This window comes from Apostichopus japonicus, chromosome 15 (assembly GCF_037975245.1).
Source record: "Apostichopus japonicus isolate 1M-3 chromosome 15, ASM3797524v1, whole genome shotgun sequence".
Taxonomy (NCBI): Eukaryota; Metazoa; Echinodermata; class Holothuroidea; order Aspidochirotida; family Stichopodidae; genus Apostichopus; species Apostichopus japonicus.
In genome coordinates this window covers 21143790-21165763 of record NC_092575.1, presented here as the reverse complement: position 1 = coordinate 21165763, position 21974 = coordinate 21143790, and the positions used below count along the sequence as shown (strand labels likewise).

General features: G+C 38.5%; 2 protein-coding genes across 4 annotated transcripts in view; one reads left to right on the top strand and one right to left on the bottom strand.

The window, feature by feature from the left end:
* Positions 1–11921, bottom strand: part of LOC139981595 (uncharacterized) — a 66613-nt gene extending 54692 nt beyond the window's left edge. The window contains exons 1-3 of the mRNA XM_071994099.1: positions 11782–11921; positions 4101–4267; positions 3523–3600 (exon numbers count right to left, since the gene is read on the bottom strand). Coding sequence (XP_071850200.1) covers positions 3523–3542 — 20 coding nt within the window. The 5' untranslated portion in view covers positions 3543–3600; positions 4101–4267; positions 11782–11921. The remainder of the gene's footprint in view (positions 1–3522; positions 3601–4100; positions 4268–11781) is intronic.
* A 2-nt stretch (positions 11922–11923) lies between these two features.
* Positions 11924–20763, top strand: LOC139981601 (zinc finger HIT domain-containing protein 3-like). Of its 3 annotated transcripts, XM_071994115.1 has the most exons (5): positions 11924–12063; positions 12313–12379; positions 18355–18524; positions 19010–19081; positions 19463–20763. In XM_071994115.1, the coding sequence occupies exons 3-5, from the start codon at positions 18392–18394 to the stop codon at positions 19699–19701; spliced, it is 444 nt and encodes a 147-aa protein (XP_071850216.1). In that variant the 5' UTR covers positions 11924–12063; positions 12313–12379; positions 18355–18391; the 3' UTR covers positions 19702–20763. The 3 variants fall into 3 exon arrangements, with proteins under 3 accessions (XP_071850216.1, XP_071850215.1, XP_071850214.1); XM_071994114.1 differs by lacking the exons at positions 11924–12063; positions 12313–12379 and adding an exon at positions 12388–12605; XM_071994113.1 differs by lacking the exons at positions 11924–12063; positions 12313–12379 and adding an exon at positions 15594–17879.
* Positions 20764–21974: the final 1211 nt, after the last annotated feature.

Genomic DNA, 21974 nt, shown 5'->3' with positions numbered 1-21974 from the left:
GAGGTTTCAAATTTATCAATATTGTCAATGAGTTCCATTGCCGCTGATTTGGCAACATTGCGATGTGGAACATAGACAGTGTGAATAATAACGTGTGAAAACTCCCGTGGCAAGTAATAAGGGCGACATGTGACAGTTAAAATCTCGATATTGGGGGAACATGAGTGACGTTTAATATGGGCATTATTCGGGTGGCACCACTTCTGATTCACGTATATGCACACCCCACCCCCTTTTCCTTTCCCGGATTGAGTTGTCCGATCCTCTCTTAATAGTGTGAATCCATCTATCGAGGCATGGGAGTCAGTATGGTGTTCGGTAAGCCAGGTCTCGGTGAATGATATGTATACTTGCATTCCGAAATTCCTGCAGAAATTTGCAGTTAGCGGAGATCTCATCAATTTTATTAGTTATTGATTGTACGTTACCCATTATGATAGATGGTAGGTAGGGTTTGTGCTTCAATCGCCTGTTCCTCTTCCCAGGGACGTAGCCAGGGGGGAGCAGGGGGAGCGACCGCTCCCCCCTTTCAGTGTCGATTTTTTTTTAAAACTGTTGTTTTTTTAGCATGGTATTTTGTCAGTGCTCTTTTGATCTTGAATACTCGTCAGCTCCGTTAACTCGATTATAATCGTAGTAACATTCCCGCCTACTGATTCAACTACTAACTTAGTTTGGCAGATGCAATTAGCTAAATTTAGCCTATAGCCTATTACAAGCCTACAGTTGGCCACTGCGTAATAAAATACATATTGCCTACCTAACCGCACTCTATGGAATGTCACGAACCGTATGCACAACAACGTTCGTTTTCATCCTTTCTATGATTCGTCCTAAGTTGTGCACGAATAGCATGTTATGAAGCTAAGCTATAGCAATCGTACGTGATACGCACTTCCTATAATAATTATTACACTGCTAATACACTGCGATAACGATATTTGTTTTTTGGCCACTGCATATCTGGCTATATTACAAAATATGAAAGTTTATATTGTCCATCAGTTAAGTTCGTCAAATGTATTAAAGTCCAGACATTGGACAATAAACAAGAATCATCCTACTGGAAAAATTGTAAAAGAGCACTATGTTTGTCTTTCTGATATATTATGTAAAAGAGCATGTAAAAGAATTCAAACAGGAAACAAAATCTGCTGATAATATGATATCATATGATCAGGGGCGTAGCCAGTATGTAGCACTGTAGGCCCGGGCCTACACTTTTTTTGGCCAAGTTATCTTCTTTATAAACACCCATATTTCAAATCCATAAGCTTGCTGGACGAGTTTAAGAGTCCAGACAGGAATAACTATTGAAATGAACGTAGCAAGAATATGGCTGCTAAATTAGGTGACCTAGTCTTCTAATTTAGGCTGTCATTTCTATCGCGTGCCGTTTCATTCAACACTCTACCCGCCGAAAAAAGTCTAGAATCCGATCTTGTCAGTTTTTTTAACATCTAGTTAAGAACCCGTTTACGCAGATAATATTTCAGCCTTGAGAAAACAGTTGAGAAATTTGCATCAGATGGCAATCGTCGGATAGCTCTCGCCTTCTCTTATATTAGGCTAACTTAAACATTTACAGTTGTAACAAAGACAATTACTGGCTATAGTTGTATCAAAGACATTTCTGGCCTATCTATATATGTATCTACAAGTATCAGCAGTTGAAAAGTAAGACTACTCTGTACATGTACTTTGCTAATTTTAAATACCGAACATTATGTAGTATTGAATTACGTACTATTTTAACTCGTTTGTCTTTTTGGTTTAAAAGTGATATTGAATGAGGTGTCTCAAGTTAGCAAGAGGCCATGGAACCAGAATGAACACTCGGGAAGGGCCGTTTCCGGCCATCTGGGGGGTTTGTAAAACCAAAAATTTTCTTGTACGCTCCGCGCCAACCGATGGTGGCGCTCCGCTCAGATAGTCGTGCCTACAATTTTGAAAATCCATATCAGTCGCAAAAAGTGCTCCCCCCCTTTCAAATTCCTGGCTACGTCGCTGCCTCTTCCTCACACCTCCTGCCTTGCCCCGTTTCCGTTTTCGAATTTCCTTGGGAATGCTATTGTCAATGAACAGACGTTGTAACTCACTATGTGTAGGCTGGCTGCGTAGTGCGTAGAGCTCGGCTGTAGAATATCTCTTGTCGGCGGTCGACTGAAAATCACTGATTCCTCCAAAACAAAGAGATTATGTCCCAAGAAATACGACCAATATGGTCATCCAGACGATTGGCTTCACCTTGTATGTATGAAAGTAGACGATTATACAAAACGAACATTAAAATGGACGAAAAACTGGAGAGAACTAGTGCGAGTGTGTCGCCACTAGAGCAGCGCCACCAATCAGGCTCAAATTACATTCACCAATGTTCAGCAACTAGAATCTGACTTCCTAATTTCAAGCTGCGATTTGTATAATCTACTTTCCATATAACGTACCGGTATGAAATTTTTCTTCGTTATCCAATTAATTCTTCTTCTGCCGACTGCCATAAAAAATAATATCGAAATGGAAATTCTACGGTGCCAAATTTGACTTAAAATATGCACCAGATTGCATCTAAGGACATTTCAATACTAAATATTTTCCAAAGGGGAGGAGGACACCCCCTCCCATTAGACCCCTCCCCCATTTCAGTCACCACTTCCAGATCCGTCGGTAAATCAAATTCTCCACACCCCCAACAAAAACCCCTTCGCTACGCCCCTGTCTATAGCTACATATGTTTCAAAGATATTTACCTTCAGAATATGCTAAAACTCTGGAATGCTCACTTAATGGTACAGAGATCGATGACGCCGGTGCCTTAGTGCAATGCTAAATCTTAATGTTAATCCACTGTTTTAAACTTCTAATAACTCCACCAAAACATGTTCTTTTATCTCTATTAAATTTGTATTATATCTTATATTATAATTTGTATTGACCCGATGCTGTGCATCCGAGGGGACACGTTCCTCCTGTTCTCTAACAAAAACGTTAAGAAGTGCCCCGTTTCATAGATTGGAAGTGCACATCTTGGACAAATACCTTACTTTGTCATTTTGTGTTATTTACAAAATGTCCTTTTGTTGAGACATTTAAGAAAAGTGTACTCAGGAAGTGCCATTTTGCTGATAACTTAAAGTAATCAATCGAAAGGTGCTGTTTCGTGGTCATATTAAAATAATGTTATTTGTGGCACAGAATGCAGAAAGGATCAATTTGATCCGCGACTTGAGATGGCTTCGTTCTTTACCTCCTCAATGCAACGACACCGTGATGTCCCCCCACCCACCCACCCCTCCCCCTCGACACTGATCCATTTCCCCCATTTCATGAGTTATCTGGGGAACGAACAGTTCATTTATGCAAGACTTCTTTCTACGAAAGATTTTTATTATATAACATTGCTTGTTTATTTTTAGGTGAATGTAAAGATAACAAATAATCAATACTTTTCTTATACTGTCATGTATAGTTGCCAAGAATATACATATTTGGATCTTTTATAAAAGAAATAATAATACTTACGAGGTTTTCGTGGTGGCCATTTTCACATGTGCTTAATAAGTTCTACGAGAATTATATTAATGCAGCGAGAGTTCTGATCTGCGAATAAAATTAGAAAAATTCTTAAGAAACAAATATGACATTCCCCCCCCCCACCCCCCCCCCATAAAAAATTCATACCGAGGAATATCTCAATAAATACAGAGATAAACAGAACGGAAAGAAGATGTTATTTTGGGTGAATGCTGTGGCCTCATTTGATGTTTAACAAGCACCCTTGAATTAATATGATGGATGAAATTATGTTACTGGTCATCCCCGATTCTAAAATCACACTGTGTACGATCGATCAGGAATTTACGTTACAGTTATATTTCATTTATGCTGGATTACGAAAAAGACGACGAAACCGTAAGAAAATAGTTGAACTTTTGAGAAAATGATATATTCACATATACAATGGTCAAAAGTGGGGATTTTCTTTAAAGAAATTTAAATTTGTATTCAAAATGTCCTGTACAGGCCTGTTGTTCAATTTAGCTATATTTCCCTTCACTGCAGTGCTGTTGATAGAAATTCATAAATGTTTTTTTACTTACAATGTCATACGTCTGTGTTAGACAGGTGTAGGTGAGGAACAGCTAATATTCTTCGAAAGGTCTTGAATATATACTTGTTCTTGATATAATTCGATCCGTTTTTTATGCTGAGTCACTGGCAGGTCAACGAAGCGTGCAGTGATAATACAAATTTCAAACAGAGGGCCCTTTGAAATAATTGAAAAATTTAAACGAAATGCTGTGACTTTGATCAGAGGATGAAGCAAATTCTCAACTGAATATAAGATAATAAAAGCTCAAGAATGGAACACAAAAGAGGTAGTGGATGGATAACTGCTATAATAAGAGAGGACGGCACATTCTTGATGTGAGTAGCATAGCCATAACTATATTTGTTCAGTATATGCCAGGGTGTGGCAGCCTGTACATATTTAATAGGCAGCCTAATAGTGTAGAAATTGCGTTATCAGAGTAGTATGCGAAACGATTAAGATATACCAAAGAGGTACGTTTTGATAATTATGTTTAATGAAGTAAATTAAATGTTAAAGTGTTATCGTAGAAATTATTTGAATTGCGTCTTTGAGGTTTGCATAGTATTTTCTATTGTTTATTTGATACTTTGTTTATTTTGTACTGTTGCGATTTAATTCTTAACATGATATTTTTTTGTATGTAAATTGAGAAGTTAAATATATATATATATATATATATATATATATATATATATATATATATATATATAACTTCTCTTTACACAAAGCGGTTAAAGTCACTATTGCAAAAGTACTATATAACCTATTTAAAACATACATATCAACAGCTAGTTGATGATATTTATCATCAATTGATATCAAAATCATAAACATACTCTTCACATTTTAGGGGTGTGTGATCTGCCTCACTTGATGATATAAACCTGGTCGTCTCTATTTTCACTAAGATAACATAACAACCAATAAAGGTCTTGTGATATACTCCCGCTGCTACTAACCATGTATGTTGAAGTCAGTTTGTCAGTTTGAAGTTGTATACGAATCTTATATACACAGAACGCCACTATAACATACATTTACGATATGTTTATTATGTATTGCTTACGTGTGGATGATAACAATCTTGATCTATATCTCCTCTGTGTCAGGAAAGGGGTGATCTGATATGAGCCCGGCTATTATTCGAACATATACATTCAGGGTTTTATATATGGAGTATGGTGAACACTTTTTACACACTTGTGCATGGGCGTATCCAGGATTTTCTAACCCGGGGGCGCGAATTACTATCTAAGCGGAGCGCCACCATCAACCAGCGCGCAGCGTACAAGAAAATTTATTATTTATTAATTTATATATATATATATATATGTTACCCCGGGGATTCGGGTGACCTAGGTATGAGCCAATATATAGGCCACCTGAGGGGTAGAAAGGAACAAAACTCAGAGCAAAATGAATAGTACAGCAACACAATGTCATATGGTATATCAATGTGTATTTACAACCCTTTAATCTAGAACAATAATTGTCCTTTACAGCTCTCTGTTATATCATATCAACCTCAACATCATGATTTTATTGATAAACAGATAAACCTAATCAATCTACAGATAACACACACTCACGCATAGACCAACAAACATATCCACCAAACTAACTGACATGACCCACACAGCTGCACACAGAAGTGTTAATATTTATTCTAACATCTTAATCCTCTGTGCACCCCTAGACTAGCAACTTTTCCCTGCATGAACTAGGGAGCTAGCTCACGACTTATTATTAAAACAAAGGTTTCAATATAGTTGTACCCACACACTACCACTGCACAGGCAGTATACAGCTAATAAGAACAATATCTCTACCTGGTATAGGATTGCCATGGTAACCTAAACAGTTCCACCAATCCTGTGCACCCAGATCTCTGTAGGGGGTCTACCCTATGCAGCTTGCTGTGTAGCTACTTTAATCAACCCCTCTTCCAATAGAACAATCCATCTAATTAGTCTATGCAGCACAGGTTATACCTGCTAAGTAATTTGACACCATGGAACCACCTCGTTCCTGGGCGTAGCTGCAGTGGCTTCACCATATCAAATAACAATGTACCATACAGGTAACATACAGCTTAAGGCTATATTAAGAACATATAAAACTACTAGCATTGATAAAAAGGGTTCACTTCAATATCTTGACATTTCTATTGAAAGCTACCATGAATACTAATAAGAATACATCAGTTAGATCCTTAAACTATTACAGATAAAGTAATAAGTACAATAAAGTAAAAAGAACATACCTGAGGGGTAGAAAGGAACAAAACTCAGAGCAAAATGAATAGTACAGCAACACAATGTCATATGGTATATCAATGTGCCACTGACAGGTCATTTTCCCCTAACCTCTGAATGGCTGTACCACTATCTGTGAAGGTAACTTAATAAAAATTTATAGGGGCCTCTGTTTTGTTCAAATCATGTTCCTAACATATATATATATATATAAAAATGAGTTGGAAAATCGTTATGAGTTGGAAAATCAAGAACAGTCAAAAACCTTTCAGCCTCCACCGGGATTCGAACCAAGGGCCTTCCGCTCTGTACGCGGACACCCTAACCACTAGGCTATGGACGCTGGTTGTATGTCCAGAGGTTCGAAACCGGTAACGAAGTTCGTAATTCCACTGTAGGCGTTTGTCACCTGTATCGAACAATACTAGTTCTGTTTATGGTGACATATTTTGCCTTACTCTAGAGATCAAACATGATGCTAACAAACTCGAAATCATTTGTGATTCCTTAAGCCGGATCTCGAAAGAGATACTTTGAACAGACTTTATGTTAATGCAATGGAGGTAAACGACAAAGGCAAATAAATATATATATATATATACCTGTAAATGAAAATCGTAAAGAGTTGGAAAATCAAGAACAGTGAAAAAACTTTCAGCCTCCACCAGGATTCGAACCACGGGCCTTCCGCTCTGTACGCGGACACCCTAATAACATATATATATATATATATATATATATATATATACAAACGCGTACAGTCAAGCGTTGCGCATTCGACGCATTTGCTCCTCTGAAGTCGATTTTGATTCACGCACTAAAGAACTGTCACAACACCTCCTAAACAGACAGTATTTTCGGGGTACTATTGAAAATGCCATCAAAAAGGCTAAAAGCAAACCCCGTACCGAAACATTGACGTACAAAACTCGTCAAACCAGTTCCAAAAGGGTACCATTGGTTACTGAATTCCACCCTGGTCTCCCACCACTGGCTAATATCATTCAGAAGAATTTTCACCTACTACAAGGCACCGAACGCCTGAAATCAGTATTCCCAGAATTACCTGTCATCGCTTTTAAAAGACCCAGCAACCTACGGGATATCTTAGTTCGGGCATCCTTTCGGGATGACACCCCATTAGGGGAAAGCAAAACAGAAACTGCAGGATCATCGCCCTGTACACGAAATTGCAAAACGTGCTTACTTGTCGATTCGACCGGGGCCTTTCAGAGCAACCAACCCAAACGCACGTTCCAAATTCGGCACAAAATTAACTGCCTATCCAAAAATGTCATTTACCTCATCTACTGCAATATTTGTAACTTACAATACATTGGAGAGTCAAAAAACACTCTTAGAATGAGAATGACCCAACATAGATTGGCGATCAAAACAAAAAAGATCTACCAACCTGTTGCAAATCACTTCAATCTCCAAAATCATTCAATTGAGAATTTGCGTGTCATTGCCATTGACCAGAACGATTCTTGGACAGATAAATCTAGGAAAGCGAAAGAAAATTTCTGGGAACTAAACCTAAAGACCACGGCACCATTCGGTTTAAACATCAGAAACGATTTGCTGTCCCAGATAAACCAAAACAATTCCTTTACAATTACGACGGAATCGGATTAAAATAATCCGACGCGGATTAAAATAATCCGAATTTCTAAAACTTCTGCTCAATTCAGCAGAAATCAGTAAGTCGCTTTGCCCTTACAACCATGCCGACATCTCCTTTATAAAACAGTTTCAATTCCTGCTACTCCTTGTCACTTTCGGTGATCATGCACTGAAGAAGAGCTAGTTTTGCTCGAAAGCTCTGCAAAAACCAAACATTGGCTGTTTTACTTCCAATCACTTACCTAATTCAATTATTGTATCTCACTCGAGATCTAGCCTTTCTCTAAATGCAGCATAGTTGTTTAACAGTTTTTCCGTTATTCCTATATATATATATATATATATATATATATATATATATATATATATATAGAGTAGGTTGGCGTCTATCTTGGCGCAGAGTGCTCTATGTCCATTGGACAGAGCGGAATATATGTTGATACTAGATGAGACTAGTGGAACACTAGTAGTTGTAACTCGGAGTTTCACGCTTTGTAACGATCTTCAGACAACTGCAGTTGTCTGAAGATCGTTACAAAGCGTGAAACTCCGAGTTACAACTACTAGTGTTCCACTAGTCTCATCTAGTATCAACATATATATATATATATATATATATATATATATTTATATATATATATATTATATACATATATATATATATATACATATATATATATGTACATATATATATATATATATATATATATAAATTAATATATAATAAATTTTCTTCTACGCTGCGCGCCGGCTGATGGTGGTGCTCCGCTTAGATAGTAATTTGCGCCCCCGGGGTAGAAAATCCTGGATACGCCCATGCACAAGTGTGTATATATATAACGTTGGTTGGTCGGCGTCTATCTTGGGGCAGAGAGCTCTATGTCTGGTGGACAGAGCGAAATATATAGTTATACTTATTCTGGCATGCCTTGACTGTAAGTGTTTATGTCGGAGAAATAGTACCTAGAGGTTAGACTTATATTCCGGCATGCCTAGAGTGTATGTATGTATGGGTGTGTGTATGTATGTGTGTATGTATGCATGTATATCAGATCCTCCTGCAAGCAGGAACTCGCGAAGAAGCCTCATTGGCTTATCAAAGCCGCAAGCTGACAGAAGTCAGTCTCTTACATTTATATTTAACGTCCATGATTATGAATTGTTAATTGTCAACAACTCTGTAACTGGACGACATACATTAATCTGGGAGTGACTCGAACCGGGGACCTTGTGATTGAAAGGCACCGGCGTTAACCACTGAGCTGACACTCCGAGTGTAAGTGTGTATTTCGGAGGACTAGTCCCAATAGGTTAGACTTATTCTGGAATGCCTAGAGTGTAAGTGTTTATGTCGGAGGACTATTCCCTTATAGGTTAGACCTATTCTGGCATGCTAAGAGTGTAAGTGTTTATATCGGAGGACTAGTCCCCCATAGGTTAGACTTATTCTGGCATGCCTAGAGTGTAAGTGTTTATGTCGGAGGACTAGTCTCCCATTAGTTAGACTTATTCTGACATGCCTAGAGTGTAAGTGTTTATGTCGGAGGACTAGTCACCATAGGTTAGACTTATATTCTGGCATGCCCATTGAGTGTAAGTGTTTATGTCGGAGGACTAGTCACCATAGGTTAGACTTATATTCTGGCATGCCCATTGAGTGTAAGTGTTTATGTCGGAGGACTATTCCCTTATAGGTTAGACCTACAGTATTCTGGCATGCTTAGAGTGTAAGTGTATATGTTGGAGGACTAGTCCCCCATAGGTTAGACTTATTCTGGCATGCCCATAGAGTGTAAGTGTGTATGTCGGAGGACTAGTCCCCATAGGTAAGACTTATGCCCATTGAGTGTAAGTGTGTAGGGTCGGAGGACTAGTCCCCCATAGGTTAGACTTATTCTGGCATGCCTAGAGTGTAAGTGTTTATGTCGGAGGACTAGTCCCCATAGGTTAGACTTATATTCTGGCATGCCTATTGTTATATATTAAGAGTTTAGTAACATGTGCAAATAAAAGAAGTTCGTGTGCAATATGTAGATCGTGTACACACCACCCTAAGTATTATGAACAGCCGTGCATACCTTATGAAAGCCCATGCATACCAATGTATTGTATTCTAATAATGTAATGAAAATAAACTACTCAGACACACTCAAACTGTTGACCACGAAAGACCGTCTCCGGGTACTCTATAATATGTCTCTCTTGGAACCTTTCGGTTTTCCTTACACCTTTTCCAAGATATAAAACCTATAGAGTAAGTGTTTATGTCGAAGGACTAGTCCCCCATAGGTCAGACTTATTCTGGCATGCCTATAGTGTAAGTGTATATTTGGGAGGACTAGTCCCCATAGGTTAGACTTATATTCTGGCATGCCTAGAGTGTAAGTGTTTATGTCGGAGGACTAGTCCCCATAGGTTAGACTTATTCTGGCATGCCCATTGAGTGTAAGTGTGTAGGGTCGGAGGACTAGTCCCCCATAGGTTAGACTTATTCTGGCATTCCTAGAGTGTAAGTGTTTATGTCGGAGGACTAGTCCCCATAGGTCAGACTTATATTCTGGCATGCCTATAGAGTAAGTGTTTATGTCGGAGGACTAGTCCCCCATAGGTTAGACTTATATTCTGGCAAGCCTAGAGTGTTAGCGTTTATGTCGGAGGACTAGTCCCCCATAGGTTAGACTTATTCTGGCATGCCTATAGTGTAAGTGTTTATTTCGGAGGACTAGTCCCCATAGGTTAGACTTATTCTGGCATGCCCATTGAGTGTAAGTTTGTAGGTCGGAGGACTAGTCCCCCATAGGTTAGACTTATTCTGGCATGCCCATAGAGTGTAAGTGTGTATTTCGGAGGATTAGTCCCCATAGGTTAGACTTATTCTGGCATGCCTGGAGTGTAAGTGTTTATGTCGGAGGACTAGTCCCAAATAGTTTAGACTTATTCTGACATGCCTAGAGTGTAAGTGTTTATGTCGGAGGACTAGTCCCCATATAGGTTAGACTTATTCTGACATGCTCAGAGTGTTGCTGTTTATGTTGCGCTTTGTTGTGAATGCTGTCATGGTAGTTACCAAAAAGTGAAGAACAATACAAAAGTACCCGACTGCTCGTCTATCTATAAACTTACAGTTTAAGATGAACTTGCTACACTATTGTTATCATAGCCTACATTTCCGTTCAAAGATAGGCCGAAATAATTGACGGAAAGTTATGATAGCTATCTACAGTTTTAGTATAGTTCGCTGGAGGGAAGCTAGAGGTTTTCGTTGTCAAACATTTGGATTTGAGAGGGAGGGGCGAATAGAACAAAATGAGAGTAATATTTGATGAGCGTATGCTGAGGGTAGTTCAAGCTGGTGCCAGGGGCGACAGTGGGACGAGGGGCACAGGGCACATATAGCCATGCAGGCGTAGGGTCCCTCTAATGGGGTCCAATGATGTAAGTCCCCTGATGCGCTGCAGTTTTCTTAGAAAAGTATGCACAAAGCATTAAGATGATCATGATTGTGGGCTTAGTGATGAAAAACCATCAGGTATTTCACATTTAGATCCAGAAACATTCGATAGGCATTAATGTTTTAGGTACATGCATGTAAGGTATGCATCGTAATTTTGCCCGCGTGTGATATTCTATGTAACCTATACACTAACAAAACCAGCAGTAAAATACCCCATATCACATATATATCATTCCCTTGAATGAATCATGTCTACTGTAAAGAATATAATTAAGAGGATCCGTGTTCACAAGTTGTTAATTTATTTTAAGTTGTTCAATTTACTGTTACCTACAGATTTTTCAACTTACCTTCCCGTACAAGATGGCGCTTGCTACAGTTCCTGGTATGGATTGTCGGTTGTACTTCCTTGTCTGGTTGTAATGATACAGTACCTTTGTAGCTTCCAATGCGCTCATTAAACTTTACACTTTCGTTTTCAATCGTGTGATAGACCTATCGGCCTGACTTTAGAATCCGTACCATATGAATGTGCAAGCTTACTTCGAATCGGCCGAAGAACAACTGTATAATCCGGCTGAACGTGTGTGCTCGCACCGGCTTGGTTCAATAGAATAACAGTCGGTGAATAGGTGCGTCGCGTGAATGATTCGCTTGAATGAGTTTAAGCGGTATAGGGTTAGGAAATAGGGAATAGTTAAATCCATCGATGTACGTGAAGAGAGATACGTGCAAGCTTTTATGCGCTATTGTTAATTCGCCTGATCGGTTAGGAGTATGCGCTATTGTTAATTCGCATCCTAACATCCTGGGTTCGATTACTGCTATGTGTTACTCATGTTATTAATCATGTTTTCTCCTCTCTTCTCTTCTCTTCATAGATATGTAGGTCTCATCCGAGAAAACGATTGAGGAAGACAGAAAGAATAGAGAGAACTACGGTTGAAGGTATGGGGGATGTGAAATGGGTACAATGAAGGGACATAAGCGCTGAAGCGAGTTTACTATGTTCATGAAAACCGCCAAACTCTTTTAGTCCCCCAAAAATATCCAAGCCCCATTTAAAAACGCTCACCCCATCAAAAAGAGCGCCCTCTTTTAGCCTGTCGGATATCGGATGGTACGGATTCTAAATTAGTACCCCAACCCTTCCGACTTGGGTAATATTCATGTAGTAAGTGCATTTATGTCATAGAGAAATTGATAGGCGTGTGTTAGAGATAACTGATCAGTTCTACTACTTCTTACTAGCCTAACGCAAGGCCTTACTGTACGTAGGCCTAGGCCTAACTACTCGTAGTCGTACAGTAGGCTATGCCTAATTGAAATTCGGCTACTTAGCCGCGAGCCTAGTATAGTCAGTATTGCGAAGTTCGCCATACTGCGAAGTTCGGGCACCCTAAGAAATACACGATTTTCACCATGAAAACCTACAGGAAGAGCCAAATTTCACCAAAAAGTACGAAGCTACAGTTATTTTCTCTCCAAAATGACCCGTGTGCAAGAAATTACTTACATATTTGTCAATAAAATGACGAAGAACTATGAAGTCTGTTATAATTACTGAAAGAGCAACAGCGCCACCAATTTTTACCAGCGCCACACTGTGGGTTGCGTGTCCGAACTTCGCAATACTCTAGCAAGAAATACCAGTTCCACAATCACGAAGAATCTTCTTGGAAAACAACGTGAAAACAGTTTGCAGGAAAGAAAGTTTGGCCGTGTATCGTACTATAACAAAATTCTCCAACCATATGAAGTATATTTTCAAATGATTTATACCAGAAGATTTAGTTTTGGGGTGTTTTAAGTCTTAAGTGGCCGAACTTCGAAGTCACCATCCTACTACTACTACTAATATTGGTACTAATGTTATTGTTCAGAGAGTCGGTGTAACTTGTTTTGTTAGGTTATATGCCTAGTTTTTAGTAGGGCTATTATCACTGACCATATCACAGTTCACACAGTGCCACAGTAGGACGGTGACTTCGAAGTTCGGACACTTAAGACTTAAAACACCCCAAAACTAAATCTTCTGGTATAAATCATTTGAAAATATACTTCATAAGGTGGGAGAATTTTGTTATAATACGATACACGGCCAAACTTTGCATGTTTCGCGATTCATAACATATGTAACTTGCTAAACTCTCTGATATAAACATACTACACCTTGAACTTGTTGGTAGACAGTCAATACTGCCACCAATTTACTCAGTCCTTTGTCAGAGCATGCTGTCATTAAATGGCTGATGTCATGAACAGAGACCTTCCCTGCCTCTCTGAGATGGTGGACAGGGAAGAAAAGGGTGCATCACTCTCAATAATGTCCTTTGATTCCTTAGCTGGAACCTTTAGGTAGTCAAGTAGCTTCTGACAGTTATCTTTCTCAATCAATGACTCTGAGCGCATCAGGAAGTTTTCAAAAATAAAGATGTCACTCTATAACAAAAAGACAAAAAAAAAATTAATATATATATATTTGGTAGCAGAAAACAAAATAGATGTAGAAAATTGACGCATTGAGGCAGCAACATTATCAAAGGGATGATATTACTAACAGGGATCATGCTTACCTGAAGTGTGTTAATTAGAACTTTACATAGTAAGATAGTAGACTGATCGCATGAAGACGATACCAATGGATTATGCTTTATGCGTTATATTGTACTAATGAAATGGAAGAAACTAGACTTTAGCTAAATACCAATAAGGTCTAGTTTCTTCCATTTCATTAGTACAACTGAAGAAGAGCCGTGTAAACGCTCGAAATATTTTGTTACCTATTTAACGTTCTAAGTAATAAAGTTGGAAATGAAAGTATCATTTTTTTCCATTTTTTTCTTGTGTATATATATATATATATATATATATATATATATATATATATATATATATATATATATATATATACAATAGATGCGAAACATCCAGTCGAGGCCTTGGTGTCTTCAATCTATATCTCTACCTTTACACAAATGCTCAAGGTCACCATAGCAACAGTACTATTTAAAACATACATAGCAACAGCATATTGATGATATTTATCATAAATTAATTTCAAAATAAAAAACATACTCTTCACCTTTTAGGGATGTGTGATCTACCTCACTTGATGACATAAACCTGGTCGTCTCAATGTACACTAAGATAACATACCAACCAATGAAGATCTTGTGATATACTCCCGCTGCTACTAACCATGTATGTTAAGTAAACCCTTTGTCAGATCGAAGTTGTATACGAATTTCATATACACACTATAGCAGACATTTACGGTATGTGTTATATTAATTGCTTACGTGTGGATGATAACCATCTTGATATTTATCTTCTCTGTGTCAGGAAAGGGGTGATCTGATTGGAGCCCGGCTATTATTCAATCATATACATTCAGGGTATTATATATGGAGTATGGTGGTTACTATTTACACACTTGTGGGTGCATGCACGGGCGGCGATCATGGGGAGGGGGACCGGGGGATATGTCCCCTAATATTTTAGGTGGGGGGATATAGTATCTAATATCCCCCCAAAATTTGGTGTTTTTTATATGGCTCTAAATAGAAAATAATGCGTGAGATTATTTATCCAAATCATATTTGGCGGTGGCGCAAACTTCTTCCAACACATGCTGCATGAGGTAAAAGACTTCGTGGTCGTTTCTGTGACATGTGACCGTATAGCATGTTGTCACTCATGATTACTATCGTAATGTCTGTACATTTCTTGTGTATGAGTGTAAGTACAGGTGCGTATCCAGGGGGGGGGGCGTTGGGGGCGCGCGCCCCCCGGGTAAGGAAAAGAGGAGAGGAAAAAAAAGAGAAGAAAAAAGGGAAAAGGAGGGAAAAAGAATAGGAGGAGAGGAAGGAAGGGAAAAGAAAAAGAAAAAAGAGAGAAAAAGGAGAAAAGGAGGGAGTAGAAGATAGCCAAGACCTCGGGAAGAGAAAGATCCCTATTATATACACAGGGTAGCCATGTGACAGATCAAGGATTACGGAGGGGGTGTGCGCCTCACCCTACCCCTTACCCCGACAACTCCATTTTTGACGTTTCCGTTTTTCCTCTCTCACTAATGTACTTGAACTCGACCGAGTCGTCGGGGAACATAACGCATTTCGGGAAGGGGGCGACCGCCCCCCCCCCCGAACAAATTTTCTTTATGACATCGCTCGTAATTTCAAAATAGACAATGCTTAGATGCAACTTACAAGGCCTGGGAAGTGTCATTTCCAGCGATCTGGGAGGCATTTTCGGCCAACATTTTTCTTGTACGCTTCGCGCCAACCCATGGTGGCGCTTCGCTTAGATAGTTTGCCTACAGGCTTCGCCCTCCCTTGGCAATTACTCGCTACACGCCTGTTCGAATTTGTAAAGCAAAGAGCAGATATAACATCATATCAATGAGCATTGAAATGCATGTTCCACGATGAACAGCCTCAAAACTGTCAATGTGTGTAGCCAAAGGCGTAGGAGCCATTTTGGATTTGGGGGCTGTAATGACTTGCCCGAAAAAAAAGCCCAAATTTTTCAAGCGCAAAGCGCGCATTCAACTATTCAATGCCAATATCATATAGGCAAGATCGGTCATTACATTGTGTGGCATCGTGTACCGCACGGTCCGTCAAAGTTGCACAGTATACCGCCGGATGCTAATGTAAACAACCAAATGTCTTATGTAGATCGAGAAAAACCATACAGATCCATTTATGTCAAAACTCTCTTTTACAGTAGTAATGTCGGCCAAGCTTACAACTTTATTTAATTTACCAAGGAGATCATTTTAAGCTATTCATTGCTATTTATTTTTCTTTCAGTAGGTGCCCGAAAAAATGGGAAAACAATTGGGGGGGCTGCAGCCCCCGCCTCCTACGGGACCTACGCCTATGAGTGAAGTCTTCGGTTTCGATATACCTGATATCGGAAATATCTGCTATTTTTCTGTTCCTTCAACCAAGTTTTGTAAAAGCCATTATAAGAGGTTGTAATATTTATACACCAATAAATTAACTGTGTCGGAATTTTAGACAATTTCCTCACCAACATTATTCATCATACTTTCCTCTACTCGTTCAATTTGGACCTGTCTGTTAGGGGTTCAAGGAGGTTTTTCTATATTGGTTGTCTATAGATTGAATTTTGTGCAACATTGTTTTGAAGTGATTTTATTCACGAGAAAAGTGAATTTTCAAATTCTCAACAAGTAATGGGTTTAAAACCTTGAAAAGTGGGGCTTTCGGATATTGTGGGCCGTGACGTAGAGTAACCTACAAAAGCAATCATCCATAGGACATGCAATGAGGTCGAACATGATGTGTGACTGGTGACAATCTTCAAAAAGGTTATGGATGGAAAAAACTTTTGGGAAATACTTGGTTCTCAGGCAAAAGTGTACATCTGGTTGCTCATTTTCAAGCCCGAGAAGTGCCATTTCCGGTGATCTGGGGGTATCAAAACCAGAAATTTTCTTGTACGCTCCGCGTCAACCGATGGTGGCGCTCCGCTTAGATAGTAATTCGCGCCCCCGGGTTAGAAAATCCTGGATACGCGCCTGTAAACCTCCTCATTCTGATAAAAAGTTGGAGTAAATAGTGGGTATTTCGAGGAAATGGTCGAATTTTTGAGATAACGTATAGTCAAATGCTGAGGAATCTGTTTCTCCTTTTTTTTACTTTCAAAATAGTCGACATTTTGAGAAAAAGTAGCCGACAGTATAGGCTTAACACTCGAAACTTAAAATGTCTCATCTTATCCACCTCAGCATCTAGCTTTTCACATTTCTATGTGATATCTATAACACCTTCAACTACTCTTATGTACTGAAATTTAAAATGTAAGGATAATAAGCCTATTTGCCCGTTCATGTGTATGTAGCAACTACACTAACTAACCAATATACATGTATAACCATACAGTCAATTGAATTCAATACAATGCTTGTTGCTGCAGCTGTCAGTTGATGTGTAATATATGAAGAGACCAACCTTATTCCCACCATTCATAGATATAAACTGAGCGTAATGCAAACTACAAACGCCAGCTGTAAAATACCAATTTGCCTATTTAATTAAAATTTAGTCCTCACGACCCTATGCTATAATTGCAATGACTAATGAACTCGGCTCTCATGCTCATGCCCTGATCAATGCCATCATTTCATGCCTTGCGCAAACATACTTTCTGCATGTCCCACCATATTTTCTCTGATTCATCACGGCAGTTTAGCGTTCCATATGACCACTGATATTTCGGCTAACTGTGCTAAGTCTATAGGTTATATCAGTTGCACGACAACTTTTATCAACGAGGGTTACGCACGTCCAGTCAATGGCACATACTTTTGGTCAAATATGTCAAAAATCAAAGCGGTGACCACACTAAAAGATACGGTTTGTTGGCACTGCAAGGAAGAATCTAAGTATAAATGCCCCAAAACTCAATTGCGATAGTGAGTTATTTTGAACCATATTTATTCAATGTTCTTCTTCTCAGCCTAGCCTAGTATAACTAGGCTAGTATTTATTATAAGTACGTTACTCGTTAGTTTTGGTAGTTGTAGTAGTGGTAGTACTTGCAGTAGTAGTACTAGTAGTAGGCCTAGCCTAGTACAGTTAGGCTCACATAACGTCAAACACTCAGACATACTGTTCTTACGATCCAGTACAGAACAGATTTAAGCAAATGATGCCATGACCATGGTCTCCAGATTATTCATTCATTCCCTTATTCTCTTCAAACCCTATTTGTTGTGATTAAATCAATAAAACTTACACATGTTGGAAATGTTGTTTCCCTACCACTAGTATAAATCTCTGAGGCATGCGAATGACTTGTCTGATTTATGCTTTGTTCATTCCTTGATGAATCGGAGAGTTTGAAAATTAATTTAATTCGAAAGTGAACTTTTCTGTATTTCTCTTTAGCTGTGGTTTAAATTGCTATAACAAATTGAAAGAAGATATGCAGAGTGGTATCATAAAGCCTACTGATCAGTTGGCAAAAGGATCGGATGTTGTGAGCACTGTGAAAGCAAAGGGCACAGAAGAGGGAACAGCTGCAACACACACAGCAAGTACACCAGGAAGCGTAGCAGGTAACTTCAGAAGGACGATTTATATGTCCCACACCTCCATAAATTGATAACACATTCAATGTCATTACAGACTTTGAGAGGGAAATGTCTAATGCAAGAAGAAAACATGTGTTTTACCTGATGGAAGGTACAACTAGTGTGGGAGAATCAGAGTTGAAGTTTTTTTGAGATATGGAGATTCATGTAGTTGTATTGAATTGAAGCAGTGGGTATGTAAGCCATACCTGTTTGATCAACCAGCTGTGAGGGAAGGTAATCATAACTTTTAATAGTCATGACATCATCATATCAGTTTTCCAGATGGATGGAAGATAACATAGATCTTTGTTAACAAAGGTGACTTTTGTGGTCATTTCAAGAAATGGCTATAAAATTAAATTATTTCATTTTAGGTGTTAGGTGTCAAACCTTACATTTTGCTTTCTGCTTTGTTCCCCTTCTTCTTCATGATCCATGTTTCATACTACTTTCCAACTTGCTTTCAGCTGTAACTGACACCTGGCAAAAGTACAATGATGAAGATGACAGGTTAAGCAAAGACAAATTGGATCTCTTAGGTAATTATAAAACTTTTGTCTCATACTTAGTGATGATGTCAAAAGCGCTGTTGCCAAAAGTTAGAAAATATCTTTGAACTTATTAAACAGTGGAAATGTTTCTAGTTTATCTCATTTGCCTTTTGGATTCCTTTACCTTTTGCAACCAGTGGGTGATTGTCTGTGGAAAGATAATCATATATAAGTACTCTCATGATCGGACAGATTAGCTTCCAATAGCTTACTGTAGTAGGAGGAACGAGTACTTAATTGGTTCAATACCAGCGATTGATGATAATTTCAAAGTGATTTGTTTCATATGTCGCTAGTTACATACTGTAAAGGCTACCATAATAAAAACTCATCAAGACTCATATACCAGTTTTTTTTTTTTTTAAACAGCCGACTCTGACAAAATTAAGATGCTTCTGACAAATCCACATTTACGGCAGATGTTGACATTCATTGATTCAAGTGAAGACAAAGAGCAGGGCATGGAGAATGCCATGAAAGAACCAATATTTGTGGAATTTGCTGATGCCTGTCTAGCTCTCGTGGAATCCGATAGTGACGACGACAGGTCTCCCGGACCAACGGAAACTTTTGTAGAAGTGAAAGAATTTGAACTACTTCAGTTTTGACTTGTTTTTTCTCTATTTTCTTGGGTTGGGTGGTGGATGTGGATGGGGGGGGGGGTTCCTTAGACTGAGGTGCATGGAAAGAAAGACATAACCAGGAGAGCATTGGTGTGTATCGTCTTGTTGGTGTAACCAAGACATTTTGAAACCAAGATGGCAACAGCACAGGACTATCACTGTCATATTTCTTACTAAAGAAAAAGATCAAAATCATGTAGGGTGTCAATTAATGCATTCTAAGAATTTTCAGTGCTTTTAAAGAAAATGGTGCGATCCATTTTTAATTCATATTTCTATGCAGCTCAACAAAAGGTAGGTTCTTGAGTGTAGCCAGCAATTGAAGGACATACTGCACAGGGATTAAGTTGTCTGGGATTGCAAAATAGTTACACAAATGCAGGGATTTATAACAGGCTTTTTTTTTCTTTGGTGGGGTGGGGGTGGGGGTGGGGGGTCTTTTTAGTACTGATCTATAGTATTTGCATAGAAAGAAAATTTCAAATAGCTTCACAAACAATTGAGCACTAAATTATTCCATGATATATGATTCTCTTGAAGAAAGGTGTCATACCTTCCTTGAAGTCCATCTTCTGGTAATATTTAATTTGTTGAATGAACGGACTTATCTCTGTTACACAAGACTTTCTCTGAAGTATTCCTTTTGTCATCTGTGCACATTTGCTATTTGGAGGTGGTTCATGTTTAACATTTGTTGACTTCTCCATTTTGTTATGATAGCTCAGTGGTGATAAACTGGTCAACTGCTCACAAAATGAACTTTCTAATGTATACTGGATTCTTGGAATTCAAAATGAATATTTAGTTCAGTTTCCCGTTGGGTCTATAATGTTCCTGTTGGAGGTTACTTACTTTCATTTCTATATCACAGTTATGCATAACCATTCAGTGAGATGTATTTGGTGTTGCAAAAACAGTCTTTATGAAGATGCCATTTGTAAATACTATTTTATAGTTCTTATTCCTTTGTACATATTTTTGTATGTTTGTGAAAATGGTATTTTCAAAAGTACAAGATTGAAGAAAATAAATAAAATATATCATTTACTGACATTTTCTAAGAAGAGGTTTTTCTAACCGTGGCATGATAGACATGCTTGTGTCTTTATCACAAATAGTTGCAAGAAAGGGACTGGGAAAAGAGGAGATGAATGATAAGAAGGGATGGACAAAGAGAAAGGAGGTGGGCTCTGTCGCCAAGACAGATGACAAAGGGTCTGTTGGACAGGATCATTTCTGGCAATGTGAAGGAAGGACGTTTAATATACAGTTCATAATAATAATAATAGCGATTTATAATGCGCACATATCTGCCCTGCGGGGGTGCTCAAGGCGCAAAATAGAGAAAACAAAAGGTATGGTAAAAGAATAGAAAAACTTAAAATCTAAATCACTGAAAGCTCGAGATGAGTTTTTTGGAGTTCTTTGAAAGTCAAAAATGCTGGTGCATGACTTCAGTTTAAGTGGTAGTACATTCCAAAGACGAGGGGCAGCAACCTCAAAAGACCTATCACCCCATGACAGGATTACACCTTCCCCCAAGTATATCAATTACTGTTAATCGAGTTGGAATATTTTTGAATTGCCTGTTTAATGGCATCTAACTCTATGAAAGTTTACTTTGATATGGAACTACCAATCTAACCTGAACCATTAATATGCAAAGTTAACTCTTGGTGGCTATAGTCATAACGTCCCACCTTTTGGAATGTGGATGTTGAACGTGGGATTTCTTGCAATTTAAAAGTTTGGTGATATCCTGCAAACAGTATAGTGAGTGACATCATCATGGCAAATTAATTGCAAAAAGTGTGTGCCTTTTTGAAATGAAATATACTTCTCAATCCACAGATGAAGATAATATTCTTAAAATATAACTTGCATTTCAATGAAGCCTTGGAATTCAAAACACGGCTAACATACATCTCAATGCTTTAACATTTTAAGATTATATTAACTAGAATAGCAAAGCTTTTACAAACTACCATTGGGCCTTAATGTGTATCATCAGTTCAAAGTGCACCATGATGACCTTAAAGCCTGCAGGTATAGAAGTGAGAGATCCCTGAGGATATTGAAGTTGAACAATCCATCTGTCAAATTTCAGTTTACTTCCAACAATCACATACCAGGGATGAATCCAGGGAGAGAACCTGCTTTTAACCCCCCAAAAACACCTCCAACCCCTACTCTATTGGAATTTTTCGAGCACTAAAAGTTGGCCGCAAAGTCACAAACATATTTTTAGGTCATTACAA

Excerpts from the sequence above, each read along its gene's own strand:
- LOC139981601 (XM_071994113.1), top strand. The coding sequence starts at position 17,590 with ATGCCTTGCGCAAACATACTTTCTGCATGTCCCACCATATTTTCTCTG. Across the intron at positions 17,880-18,354 it reads CCCAAAACTCAATTGCGATA|CTGTGGTTTAAATTGCTATA; the intron begins GTGAGTTATTTT and ends ATTTCTCTTTAG. Across the intron at positions 18,525-19,009 it reads TACACCAGGAAGCGTAGCAG|CTGTAACTGACACCTGGCAA; the intron begins GTAACTTCAGAA and ends ACTTGCTTTCAG.